This window comes from Myxocyprinus asiaticus, chromosome 25 (genome assembly GCF_019703515.2).
Source record: "Myxocyprinus asiaticus isolate MX2 ecotype Aquarium Trade chromosome 25, UBuf_Myxa_2, whole genome shotgun sequence".
Taxonomy (NCBI): Eukaryota; Metazoa; Chordata; class Actinopteri; order Cypriniformes; family Catostomidae; genus Myxocyprinus; species Myxocyprinus asiaticus.
In genome coordinates, this window is record NC_059368.1 from 18,479,070 (window position 1) to 18,492,154 (window position 13,085).

Consider the following 13,085-nt stretch of genomic DNA (forward strand, 5'->3'; position numbering starts at 1 on the left):
TGATCACCCATTTTTTTCCTGCAGTGATTTTGTTTCTTGGCATAAAAGTCTTTAAGTGACTATTTCTCTGTATTTCTTGCAGTGTGCTGGATTTGAATGCATTTGAAAGGCAAAATAAAGCAGAGAGTCTTGGAATGGTGACTGAAGAGGGGTCAGGTAAGCCAATATCTTATTCTATTCTCATTCTATCTGCAATGATAATGAAATAGAAAATCTATTTGATAATATCCCCATCATCTTTCCCCTGCAATTACACTTCATAACAAACTTAAAAGGCGAAGTGTGCAATTTCTGCTTCACCGAACAAAATAGCAATATAATGACTGTTTTTATTGGTTGGACAGATAGTCCCGTCCCAGTTTATGCTGTTGGTTAAGCTAATGTTGCTATGTTAGGCTGGATTTGATGCTTAAACAAACAGAAGAAAGTTTTGATAGCCCACAGAGCCAGTGTTTACACTTTTTCGGGGAATCAACATACGAAAGGCTTACTTGTAATTGTCTCTGCATATTATGCCAGGATAAGAGTATTTTAACATTGAAGAAATTACACACATCATCTTTAAATTTTGTGTTTAAACAAAAGTCAATTTGTTTCTTTTCAGTACTGTTTGCCATGGAAGAGTTATATTCCATGGAATTATGTTTGCTTTGCCATGATACTGTAACTTTTTGAATGGCATAGCTAATATGTGTATGGAGTCACTGCAACAATTGAAGCTGCAGAATTCTCATCATGCAATATCAACTCTGTTTCATCTGCAGTGTTTGTTGTCTGTTTTTGTCTATGTGATGTCTTAAAATTTTGCTTAGTTGTCCATTCATGTGAAATGAAGTTACCATAGTGGTGTGATGATGCTATGCATAAATATAAATGTCTTAACAATAATGTTTTCTTTATTTTTCCATAAATTAAGTTTAATAGCACACACTTTAAGGGTGGAACAAAGTAAAAATAAAATATCCTGATCTTGTAAAAGTGTTGAAATTGTGTCTGTGCTTTGCTGTTGAAAGTGGAAGGTAGACGTGACAGAAGTAAAAAAAAAAAAAAGAAATTCTTTGTTTTATTTTTTCGCTGTATCTGTGTGATACAGAACATGATTCAACCCACTGCTCTGGAAATAGTACATTTTCAACTAATTAAGCCTTGCCCAATTACTATAATTGATATGCTGTATACTGTATGCAGTCCAGTCACAATGCCATTGTTATGTACTGCATTAATCTAATTAAAAACAAAATGTCTTACATTCCATTAAACACATCTGAATTATGTCTGTCTACACCTTGTAACTGCATGTCCATTCTCTCACTAAAAGACGTGTCTTATTTCTTTCTGAAATTCAGTCTATTTACATTTGCTTATGTCTGCTCTCTTTGTTTGTCTTTCATCATTTTAAACTGGATTGCAGTCAACATGTGTGAGCGGGGTAAACACAGTTTAGCTACTCCACATTTCACAATGCTGTCCCCTGGCATGTCGCCATTCCTAGGAACATTTTTCCCTCTTCCCTGATACTAACGATACAAAGGCACTATCCTTCAGTGCGGGCATGTAGAGACCAATGCATGCTGACACACAGAATTAAGACAGAACAAAGAACTAAGCCAGGCTTATTTACCTCATCTCCTTTACTAAACTAATTCTTGTTCACTGAATGGGAAACTTTTGTTTTCCATGTGAACGTTACAGATCATCTGTACTCAAACAATTTGTACACAAAGCTTTGCCATGCTGTGAATCTGGGGCTATTTCACAAAGCTGGTTCCTTACATGACTAACTTTCACAAGTATGTGTGCATTATGAAAGTATCATTTCTGAATATATTGCTCTATTACTGTCAGTCAGAGTATAATCCGGTTGTATGTCCTGCATATAATATACACAGTCCTTGTGAAAGTTACATTGCTAACCCAGCTTCTTGAAATGTCTGTCATTCTGTGTATTAATCTACAAGATTTTCTTTTTCCAGTCAGCTCTTGGGATGCAGTTGTGAGCCTGCAATCTAAAGCTTCTCATCCTAAGTGAAGCAAGCTCCCAAAATATGTGCTATTCGCCTGCTTGCTTGAGACTGATGAAATTAAGTAGCTTAGCTCTACAAAACTGCCCATAAATAGGCTAATCACATTCCACTTTCGTGTTTTAAGGTTCCAAAGTACTTCAAAATGATGACTTTACAAAGGATCTATTCAGGTTTTTGCAACTTCTGTGTGAGGGCCACAATAATGGTAAGACTCTTTGTCAGAATCAAGATTAGCAAAGAAAAAATTGCCATTTACTGTAAATATGGTTGAGTGTCTCCTCTTTACCATTTAATGTATGCATTTTAAATGGCCTCAACAGATTTCCAAAACTTCCTGCGGACCCAGACTGGAAACACCACTACAGTCAACATCATCATTAGCACCGTGGACTACCTATTACGCCTACAGGTAACATACACTGGTGGCCAAAAGTTTGGAATAATGTACGGATTTTGCTCTTATGGAAAGAAATTGGTACTTTTATTCACCAAAGTGGCATTCAACTGATCACAATGTATAATCAGGACATTAATAATGTGAAAAATTACTATTACAATTTTTTTTTAAATAATTCAGAACTTCTTAAACTACTTCAAAGTATTCTCATCCAAAAATCCTCCACGTGCAGCAATGACAACTTTGCAGATCCTTGGCATTCTAGCTGTCAGTTTGTCCAGATACTCAGGTGACATTTCACCCCACACTTCCTGTAGCACTTGCCATAGATGTGGCTGTCTTGTCGGGCACTTCTCACGCACCTTACAGTCTAGCTGATCCCACAAAAGCTCAATGGGGTTAAGATCCATAACACTCTTTTCCAATTATCTGTTGTCCAATGTCTGTGTTTCTTTGCCCACTTTAACCTTTTATTTTTGTTTTTCTGTTTCAAAATTGTCTTTTTCTTTGCAATTCTTCCCATAAGGCCTGCACCCCTGAGTCTTGTCTCTACTGTTGTACATGAAACTGGTGTTGAGCAGGTAGAATTCAATGAAGCTGTCAGCTGAGGACATGTGAGGCATCTATTTCTCTGAGACTCTGATGTTCTTATCCTCTTGTTTATTTGTACATCTGGCCTTCCACATCTCTTTCTGTCCTTGTTAGAGTCAGTTGTCCTTTGTCTTTGAAGACTGTAGTGTACACCTTTGTATGAAATCTTCAGCTTTTTGGCAATTTCAAGCATTGTATAGCCTTCATTCCTCAAAACAGTGATTTACTGATGAGTTTCTAGAGAAAGCTGTTTCTTTTTTGCCATTTTCTTTTACCTAATATTGACCTTAAGACATGCCAATCTATTGCATATTGTGGTAACTCAAAAACAAACACAAAGACAATGTTAAACTTCATTTAATGAACCAAATAGCTTTCAACTGTGTTTGATATAATGGCAAGTGCAAGAACAAAATTAGCAATTTAGCATGATTACTCAAGGATAAGGTGTTGGAGTGATGGCTGCTGGAAATGGGGCCTGTCTAGATTTGATCAAAAATTACTTTTTTCAAATAGTGATGGTGCTGTATTTTACATCAGTAATGTCCTGACTATACATTGTGATTTCCTTCCTAAACAGCAAATTCTGTACATTATTTCAAACCTTTGGTCGCCAGTGTACACTAAATGCTTACATGCTTATACTATATATGGAATCAACCAAAACATTGAATCCTTATGACTCTTCTCATTGTCAGTCTAAGGTAATGGACATATTTGTTTTAATCACCAGGAATCCATAAGCGATGTCTACTGGTATTACTCTGGGAAAGATGTCATGGATGAGGCAGGGCAACTTAACTTCTCCAAAGCTTTAGCAGTAGCCAAACAAATCTTTAACTCACTCACTGAGTACATCCAGGTACTGAATGTGCTCTATATTCCTATACTGTGTATGAAACACCAGTACACTATATTAGAGATCTATGGATCTCATTGCACTTCATTATACTACATTTCCTTTTTAGGGCCCTTGTATTGGTAATCAGCAGAGTTTGGCACACAGTAGGTTGTGGGATGCAGTGGTTGGGTTCCTGCATGTTTTCGCCAATATGCAAATGAAACTGTCTCAGGTAACCAGTGACCCTGTTAATGGCTAGCTTTTAGCAAAAATTATGCCTCTGTAGACACTGAAGTTAAATCAAAATGCATTATTTACCGTTAATTTGTCTTCACTCAGGATTCTAGTCAAATCGAGCTGTTGAAGGAACTGATGGACTTGCAGAAGGATATGGTTGTCATGATGTTATCTCTTCTAGAGGGTAAGAGTTTTTTGTCTTTTAAATGTCACAGAGAAATAGCAATGGTTTGAACTAACTGCATGCTTTGCACACAGGTAATGTGGTGAATGGAACTATCGGTAAGCAGATGGTCGACACATTAGTGGAGTCCTCCAGCAATGTGGAAATGATCCTCAAGTTCTTTGACATGTTCCTCAAACTGAAGGACCTAACTACTTCCGATAACTTCAAGGAGTATGACCCAGACTGTAAAGGCGTTATATCCAAGAGGGATTTCCAGAAGTCTATGGAGAGCCAAAAGCAATACACACAGTCTGAGATTGAGTTCCTTCTCTCCTGTGTGGAGGCAGATGAAAATGACATGTTTAAATATGTAGAGTTTGTGGAACGCTTCCATGAACCAGCCAAGGACATTGGCTTCAATGTGGCTGTGCTGCTCACTAACCTATCAGAACACATGCCCCATGACTCACGCCTATCCACTTTCTTGGACCTGGCTGAAAGTGTGCTCAGCTACTTTGAGCCATACCTGGGCCGTATTGAGATCATAGGTGGGGCCAAGAGGATCGAAAGGGTTTACTTTGAGATCAGTGAGTCTAGCAGAACCCAGTGGGAGAAGCCTCAAGTCAAAGAGTCCAAAAGGCAGTTCATCTTCGACGTGGTCAACGAGGGTGGTGAGAGCGAGAAGATGGAGTTATTTGTGAACTTCTGTGAAGACACAATCTTTGAGATGCAGCTCGCCTCTCAGATTTCAGAGCCAGACATTGTAGAACGACATGAGGAGGATGAAGATGAAGAGTTGCACAGCATTTTTGAAGAATTGTCTGAGGAGGAAGATGCCTCTCTTGAGTCTGCATCGGCCTTCACAGCAGCTTGCACCTCTGTCAAGAAGAGTGTTTCTAATTTCCATCAAATGTTGACTTTGAAGAGCATCCACAAGCAGTTTAAGAAATTCAGGAAACTGACCATCAGGGAAATGATCACATGTTTCTTCTTGTTCTTCTGGAGGCTCTTTACTGGGTTCTTCAAAGGCATCTTCGGTTTTATCTTTGGATTCTTCCATATTATTTGGTCCTCCATGTTTGGAGGGGGTTTTGTAGAGGGGGCTAAGAACATAAAAGTGACAGATATCTTGGGTAATATGCCTGATCCTACACAATTTGGAATCCATGGTGATGTTCTGGAAGCAGAAAAAACGGAAAGCAGTGAGCTAGTGGTGTCAGATATTGTAAAAATGACCAGTGCTGGTGCTGAGAAGCCGGAGACAGATATGATCATGGATCTCATGACACCAACTGGGAAGAAAGAGGGGAAGCATGGGGCAGAACCTGGTCTAGGCGATGTATGTGAGGTTCTGAGTGATGCCAGTGCTCCGGTTGAGAAGAAGAAGAGCCCGGTTTGTGCCTATTATTTTTGCACCGACTAGTCGATAAACGCAGCGACTATTCAATTAGCCACCAGTCTATGTTTTTGGTCTGCAGTTGCGCTTTTTCTATATCCACAGTTTTTCTGACCAACCACTGGGTGGCACTTTGATGATTCTGATTGCTACTGGACTGTTTTCTGGTTCCGGTCTCTGTAATAAGCAACAACATTTTTAAGTGTTAGTTGGAGGGAAAATTAGTTTAGGCTCAACTTGTGCAGTTGTTGGCTGTCATAACTCAAAGTAGTTAATAATATCAACGTAACTAACCTTGGGCCATTGCTTAATTTCATCCAACCACTCATTAAACTTTGACATTAAAAAAGACGGTAATTGCGACTCTAAAGCAGGGCTGGGGAACCTTTTTCCCATTGAGGGCCATTTGAGCATTTACAAAATTATTCGCAGGCCATACAGTTGCTTGCAATTTCTGATTGTGGGTTGAAATTAACATATGCATTCTGTTACATGCTTATGCACCACAGAAACAAGTTAAAAAGGTATTTTTATTATACTTTTTTTTTTTTATAATTATTCGTATTTTTTTATATATACGGTTAATGAAGTCAAGGCCATTTTTTTTTTTTTTTTTTTTTTGCTTTTCAAATTATTTCTCAAATGGCCTTGCAGGCCAGGTAAAATGGTCTCGCTGACCTTATATGGCCCAGAGGCCAGATGTTCCCCACCCCTGCTGCAAAGTATCAGCACCATGGAGCCACATGATTGTTTTTGTTTTTTTGGCAAATTTGTATGAATTTAATATGCTAAACATCAAATTATCCGCTAAAAACATGCAGATCCAAGTGAAAAAACTGGAGACCGAAAAACGAAAACAGGCTTCTGTTATGGATCGTGGGACACTTCTGCGTTCATGAAAAAGGTGGATACATGACAGCAGGACAAAAAATCTTCCCGTATGACAATGCAAGCAAAATGAGAGATGCCGCAAATTCAGTAACAAAAATTTAAAAAGACAGACATCATTGGGAATTATCTGTCAATATTTGTACAATTCTGTAAAAATTTGTTTTTATAGCAACCTCGGATTCCTTTAGATATTGACCTGTCAACCAGTTGACTATTTTTCTGGATGATTAGTCAACTAGTGAAAATGAGCAGTCAACAATGCCCTTGTATCTATTCTTGTTGTATTTTATTAGACGTCATACACTGCAGTGTTTTATGTAATTCTGTACAGTTCTAAGGGGAAAAGTCAATAGATTTTAGTTTATTTTTTTGTTTTTAATACACAGAAAGCAGCTGCAGAGAAGTCAGAGCCAGAGAAAGCAGAGTAAGTTATGTCTGTTGTATTTAGATGTTGTCTATGGTCATTTATTTGTCAGTGATGATGACATAGCAATGTTTTATAGCACAGAGAATCAGGAGAAAGAAGAAAAGGCTGAAGAGGAAACACCTGAGGAATCAGCAGAAGCAAAACCATCTCTAAGAGCCAAACGTGGATCGCAAAAAGAAGCATCTCAAGCATTCATGGCCAGCTTCTTTGCAGGACTTGAAGTCTACAAAACCAAAATGCTGGTAAGGTAAAGCTTTATTTACACTTCTAGTTACATTTTGCCCTGTAGGAAAATGTCATTTATTTAACTGGCATAGATTAATTGTTATTTCATCACCCAAAAATGTAATGTTTAACTTTTTCTTTTCTTTTCAGAACTACTTGGCTCGTAATTTCTACAACCTTCGTCTTCTTGCTCTGTTTGTGGCCTTTGCCATCAACTTCATTCTGCTCTTTTACAAGGTGTCTTGTAGATAGATCTGTTTTCTATCAACTTTAAGGCCACGTCCACACATTAAGACGTTTGAAAACGCATTGTTTTTGCTTCGATTACACTTCTCATCCACACTGTAACTGCGTTTTCCTCCACTAAAAAGGGGAGGCTTGAAAACGCTCTCCATAACTTTATTCTTTGGAAATCGATGACGTTAGAAAACTGAAAACGAAATGCATTATGGATTATGTGAACGTGGTCTAAATGCATAAAAATTTTAACGTAGGGACTGCACATATAGCACATTTTGAATCACCTATTTTGTAAGCTATTCTCTTGCAAGTTTAAATATTTCACCCTCTAAGGTCACTGGAGAATTTGATGATGAGGAAGAGGAGGAGGGATCCTGGGGTGGTGGAGAGGATGAGGGTGATGAAGATGATGATGAAGGCATGGAATATTTCATTCTTCAGGAGAGCACTGGCTATATGGCACCCACTTTGACTTTCTTGGCTGTATTACACACCGTCATCTCCTGCCTCTGTGTCATTGGATATTACTGCCTCAAGGTTGATCATAATTACATTTCTAGTTTGTTTATCTGGATTGACGGTATGCCAAAGCAAGATGCGTAACAGTGTTGCTAATGTAACCCTGTCCTCTCCTCTCTGTAGGTTCCTTTAGTTGTGTTTAAGCGAGAGAAAGAGATCGCTAGGAAACTTGAGTTTGATGGTTTATTTATTACTGAGCAGCCATCCGATGATGACATCAAAGGGCAGTGGGATCGTTTGGTTATTGCAACTCCGTAAGAAACCCTTCATATTCTGTTTTATTTATTCTTTCTCTTAAATGCTGGAATCACTTTACATTAAAGGAATAGTTCACCCAAAAATGAAAATTCTGTCATAATTTACTCACTCTCATATCATCCCAAACCTTTGTGACTTTATTGTTATGCAGAACACAAAAGGGGAAGTTTTAATGAATATTACAGTCTGTCTTTTCACAATGGCAGTTGATAGTGACTCACTTTAAAAAAAGATAATATGAAAAGTATCATAAAAGCAGTCCAGGCGACTCCTGCATCATATTCCAAGTCATTTTTTCAGTGAAAATATTGATGCTGTTGTGCGTTTATGTGCGTTACGAGCAGGGTCAGGAATTGAGGGGGCTTGGGGCACAAATGCCAATGAAAGTGACAAAAATGCCCCCAAAATTCAAAATGTGGAGGCAAAAACTTTTATTTGTAATATCTGATGTAGTCTTATTCTATTCTAAGTCTAGTTACACACTTTATCAAATAAATAATGATTTCATGTTGATTTAATTTTATGACTTGTTGGTAATATTTTTTCAATCTAATTATTCAGGTTGAGAACTTGTGTTAACAAAATTATTAAACTGAAGTATAAAGGGAAGACATTTTTGATACATTAAAAAAAATGCCCATGAAACTCAAAACCAGGGGGAATTTATTTTCCCTTTAAGTAAAGGTTCATTTCTGACACTGGTTAAAAAAGAAGGTTGTTCACAATAGCTCATGTGAACACAAATCATATGCCTTTGGAAGAATTGTAAAGTTGCATGGACTACTTTTATGATACCTCTGGGTCTTTTTTAAAGACTATTAAAATCTTAAAATGAAAAATTCTTCTTTTGTGCTCTGTGTAAGAAAAAAAAATTACAGGATGAAATGAGGGTGATAGAATTAAAATAAAAAAATGTTAAATGTAATGTTATTCCTTGAAATGGTCAGTTAGGGTACAATGGGGCTAAAGGCACACCTTAAGTCAAATTAGCTTTTTTTTTCTGGTCACAAAGTGCATTTTTATTGCATATTGATGGAGCGACACAATTTGTGTAAAAATAAATAACAGAAGTTTGTTTTGAATAAAATACTTAAAAAAATAAATTAAAAAAAAAGGTGGTGAGGGAGCCTTTTACCCCACACATGGGACAAAAGGCTCCCTCATTTGGGATAAAAGGCCCCCAGGGGGTTTAAAGTGATACCGTGTAAATATCGGGACAATAGTTATAAGGCAAAATTTGTACATTTATGCAAATACTTTTGAGACAGCAAGATCCTTTGAGTAAATTAAGATATTACTTATTTAAAATAACCACTTAAGAAAAGGGTGCATCATTTCTTGTTAATTTCACTCACATTTGACATTTCACCACATCTCATGAATTCTATAAATAAATTAATTTCCATTGTGATTGGATCAGTCAGTGGATCAGGATATTCATTAGCTACATACATTTACAGCATTTAAACATGATTAAATATTAGATCAAATTACCTTAAAATCAAACTTAAGACATTGCATGCAATGATCTCATGGAAGAGGACAATTTTGCTGTGTATAGTGACAAACAGGTGTTTAGGAAAGTACAGTGGTAGTTTTTGATGCTATTTAGTGTTTTGGGAGAAAATCAAATCAAAGGAGTCTTTTACCCCGGGGAACCTTTAGCCCCATTTTACCCTACACATATTACAAGTTATAACAAATATTTACTATAGTAATCATCATTACTATAATAACATTTGTGTATTTGCTCTATATGTAAGTGGCTCCACTTAATAACTTACTGTTCATTAGTGTTACACAGTAATTATGTAATTAACAAACAGTAATTGGTGATCATTGCAATTTCAGTCTGAAAGTTTTAAATACTTCATTTCCTGCCATCATTCCTTGAATACATCCATTATTCCAATATCATGGGAATTTAATACTTACAAATCATCTTGCCTCTCTTGCAGGTCCTTCCCTAACAATTACTGGGACAAATTTGTTAAGAGGAAGGTAAGCAGAATAACAGTAAACTCTACCCGTTAACAATTGATGACTCTTTTATTCAGTGGACTGTCTACTCTCCTCTTTAGATCATAAATAAATATGGTGACTTGTATGGGGCCGAGCGCATAGCTGAACTTCTGGGTCTGGATAAGAGTGCTCTGGACTTTGATCCCACTGAAGAGGCTGTGGTGAAGGAAGCCTCTCTGGTGTCCTGGTGAGGCAAAGTGGCCTGAAAGTCTTACAAACCCATGAAATCAAAATTAGAGTTTTGTGGCTTTAAGTCCATGTCCATAAGTTTTGAAGATTTATATGCTAGTATACTCCTAAAAGTTGACTAAATTAACTTTTAGCACATGAACACATTTAAAATTTCCAGTTTTTCTCTTCTGGGAATATAGATCAAAAATATAATTCTTGACACATTTTTCTTCAGTAAAAAGCTCTCTAGAGAATTCCCCCTCTCCCTAATACCACCTGCCATTGACTAGCAGTAGCAAGCAACAAATCATGGTTCATGGCTGTGACATAAACTTAAGGCTATAGTATATTTAAAAAATAAAATAAGGAATGAGCCCTTCGATATGTCTCACCACTACTTCCTTGTCTTTAAATTGCCAGTCATGACTGTTTCGGTTTCAACTGCAGGTTGAGCTCCATTGATACCAAGTACCACATCTGGAAAATGGGAGTGGTGCTAACTGACAATGTGAGTACGGCTCAGGTTCAAACATGTTAAATTGACTTGTATATAAAAACTGTGCTGGACAATAAAACCTTTTGTCTTTCATTTCAGTCTTATCTCTATCTGATCTGGTACACCACTATGTCTATTCTTGGACATTACAACAACTTCTTCTTCGCCGCTCATTTGCTGGACATTGCCATGGGCTTCAAGACGTTGAGAACCATTCTCTCTTCTGTAACTCACAATGGCAAGCAGGCAAGTCTCATCCACCAGGGGGTGACTGTAGCACAGTTTTACCACAAAGCACTTTTCCTTGAAATCTCGTTATAATTCATTACTGTCTTCATTTGAATAGCTGGTGTTGACTGTGGGCCTCCTGGCAGTCGTGGTCTACCTGTACACTGTGGTGGCCTTTAACTTCTTCCGCAAGTTCTACAACAAGAGCGAAGATGAGGACACCCCTGACATGAAGTGTGATGATATGATGACTGTGAGCTCAGTTTTCCGTTTTGAAAGGAATCTGTTGGCTTGAACCTGGATTTTTAAAAATAACATTTATTTCTACTTAAGTCTGTAAGTGAAGTGTTTAATTTCAGAATTGTAAAAATAACTGTAGTGTTGACTCAAACTTACACCAGCAGAAGAGCCAATGTTGTTTCATCTGTCCCATTTGAGTCAAACAGATTGCAATTCCGTTTGGTGGCGCAGAAATTACACTCTTCACTTTTAAATTTTGTGCAAATTGTGAAAGAACATTAAATACCAAAAACTATTTAAATTTCTCCTCAGTGCTACCTGTTCCACATGTATGTGGGTGTGAGAGCTGGCGGTGGCATCGGTGACGAAATCGAGGACCCAGCCGGTGACCCATACGAGCTCTACCGCATTCTGTTTGACATCACCTTTTTTTTCTTCGTCATCGTCATTCTGCTGGCCATCATTCAGGGTACTGCACTGATTAACATGCCCATTTAAACACTGGACTTACATAGCAACAAGTCTACCCAGCCAACATAACCTCATAGCCAATATCTTCAACATAACGGTGAAGGGTCTTTATCAGTGTACTCGTGTATGCTTTTATTGGCAAACCAGGTTTGATCATTGATGCCTTTGGCGAGTTGAGAGACCAGCAAGAGCAAGTGAAGGAGGACATGGAGGTGAGTGTTAGTTGTCACATGTTCTCCTAGGAGGTCTAAAAAGAGCACAGTTTGTTCATTGTAAGTGTTTGTCTTTTTATCTAGACAAAATGCTTTATCTGTGGAATCGGGAATGACTACTTTGACAGAACCCCGCATGGCTTTGAGACCCATACCTTACAAGAGCACAATCTGGCCAACTATTTGTGAGTGTACATTCTATTTGACTTGCTGTAACACAAAAATTATATTATTTCAACGCATATGAATGTTTAAATATATATATTTTTTTAGATTCTTCCTGATGTATCTTATCAACAAAGATGAGACTGAACACACTGGTCAGGTAATCCGCTGAACCAATTAAAAACTAAATGGCAAAAATCATGCCTTTGAGATTTTTAGTAATGGGAATTGTAAGAAATTTAACAACTCCAGTTCTGGAGCTGAATACATGGAAAAATTCTTGAAAAAAATTAATAACTTTAAGAAAAAGTTTTCAGGATAAATTAAAAGAAGTTCGAAAGAATGTGCAATATAGAGCATTCATAAAAAAATATTCTTCATAAGTCTTTCTCAATGCTCGATTCCCAATCTTAGAGAATTTGCTGTCTGATTATTTATTGGGTGATATAATGCACTTCACATATGTCCACTATCATCCTGTTGTCTACAGGAGTCGTATGTCTGGAAGATGTATCAGGAAAGGTGTTGGGATTTCTTCCCTGCTGGAGACTGTTTCCGGAAGCAATATGAGGACCAGCTGGGCTAAAGGACATGTTTTTGCCCTCAATCCGAATATGTGAAATTACAAGCACCATCCTGCACAAGATTCTAATATTCACACAACTTTAGGACCTTGTGTAGGTTCGACACAACATCCAAAACTAGCTCTCATCAAATGCTGCTTTACCAATCATCCAATCACTCGAAACCTCAGCTGTTTCTACACCAGAAATGACAGCAACATATTGAGAACTCATTGTGATCAGACCAAAATTGTGAACTTAAGTACAACAGTGAAAACATGTAGACACATTGCCAAATTAAAACC

At 37.4% G+C, this 13,085-nt stretch overlaps 1 protein-coding gene across 2 annotated transcripts in view; it reads left to right on the forward strand.

Moving 5' to 3' along the window:
* The window catches only part of LOC127416034 (ryanodine receptor 3-like), a 54,724-nt gene extending 41,868 nt beyond the window's left edge, over positions 1-12,856 (forward strand). Inside the window, exons 53-75 of one of the 2 annotated variants that reach the window (XM_051655114.1) lie at positions 83-156; positions 1,412-1,429; positions 2,149-2,229; positions 2,345-2,433; positions 3,746-3,874; positions 3,981-4,085; positions 4,193-4,274; positions 4,349-5,649; positions 6,930-6,967; positions 7,047-7,212; positions 7,346-7,432; positions 7,769-7,972; positions 8,078-8,208; positions 10,171-10,213; positions 10,294-10,421; positions 10,853-10,913; positions 11,001-11,147; positions 11,248-11,382; positions 11,682-11,838; positions 11,988-12,052; positions 12,137-12,237; positions 12,326-12,377; positions 12,708-12,856. In XM_051655114.1, the coding sequence (XP_051511074.1) occupies positions 83-156; positions 1,412-1,429; positions 2,149-2,229; positions 2,345-2,433; positions 3,746-3,874; positions 3,981-4,085; positions 4,193-4,274; positions 4,349-5,649; positions 6,930-6,967; positions 7,047-7,212; positions 7,346-7,432; positions 7,769-7,972; positions 8,078-8,208; positions 10,171-10,213; positions 10,294-10,421; positions 10,853-10,913; positions 11,001-11,147; positions 11,248-11,382; positions 11,682-11,838; positions 11,988-12,052; positions 12,137-12,237; positions 12,326-12,377; positions 12,708-12,803 (3,490 nt within the window). In that variant the 3' untranslated portion in view covers positions 12,804-12,856. The remainder of the gene's footprint in view (positions 1-82; positions 157-1,411; positions 1,430-2,148; positions 2,230-2,344; positions 2,434-3,745; positions 3,875-3,980; positions 4,086-4,192; positions 4,275-4,348; positions 5,650-6,929; positions 6,968-7,046; positions 7,213-7,345; positions 7,433-7,768; positions 7,973-8,077; positions 8,209-10,170; positions 10,214-10,293; positions 10,422-10,852; positions 10,914-11,000; positions 11,148-11,247; positions 11,383-11,681; positions 11,839-11,987; positions 12,053-12,136; positions 12,238-12,325; positions 12,378-12,707) is intronic. The other variant, XM_051655115.1, reaches the window with a different exon arrangement.
* The last annotated feature ends 229 nt before the right edge of the window (positions 12,857-13,085 follow it).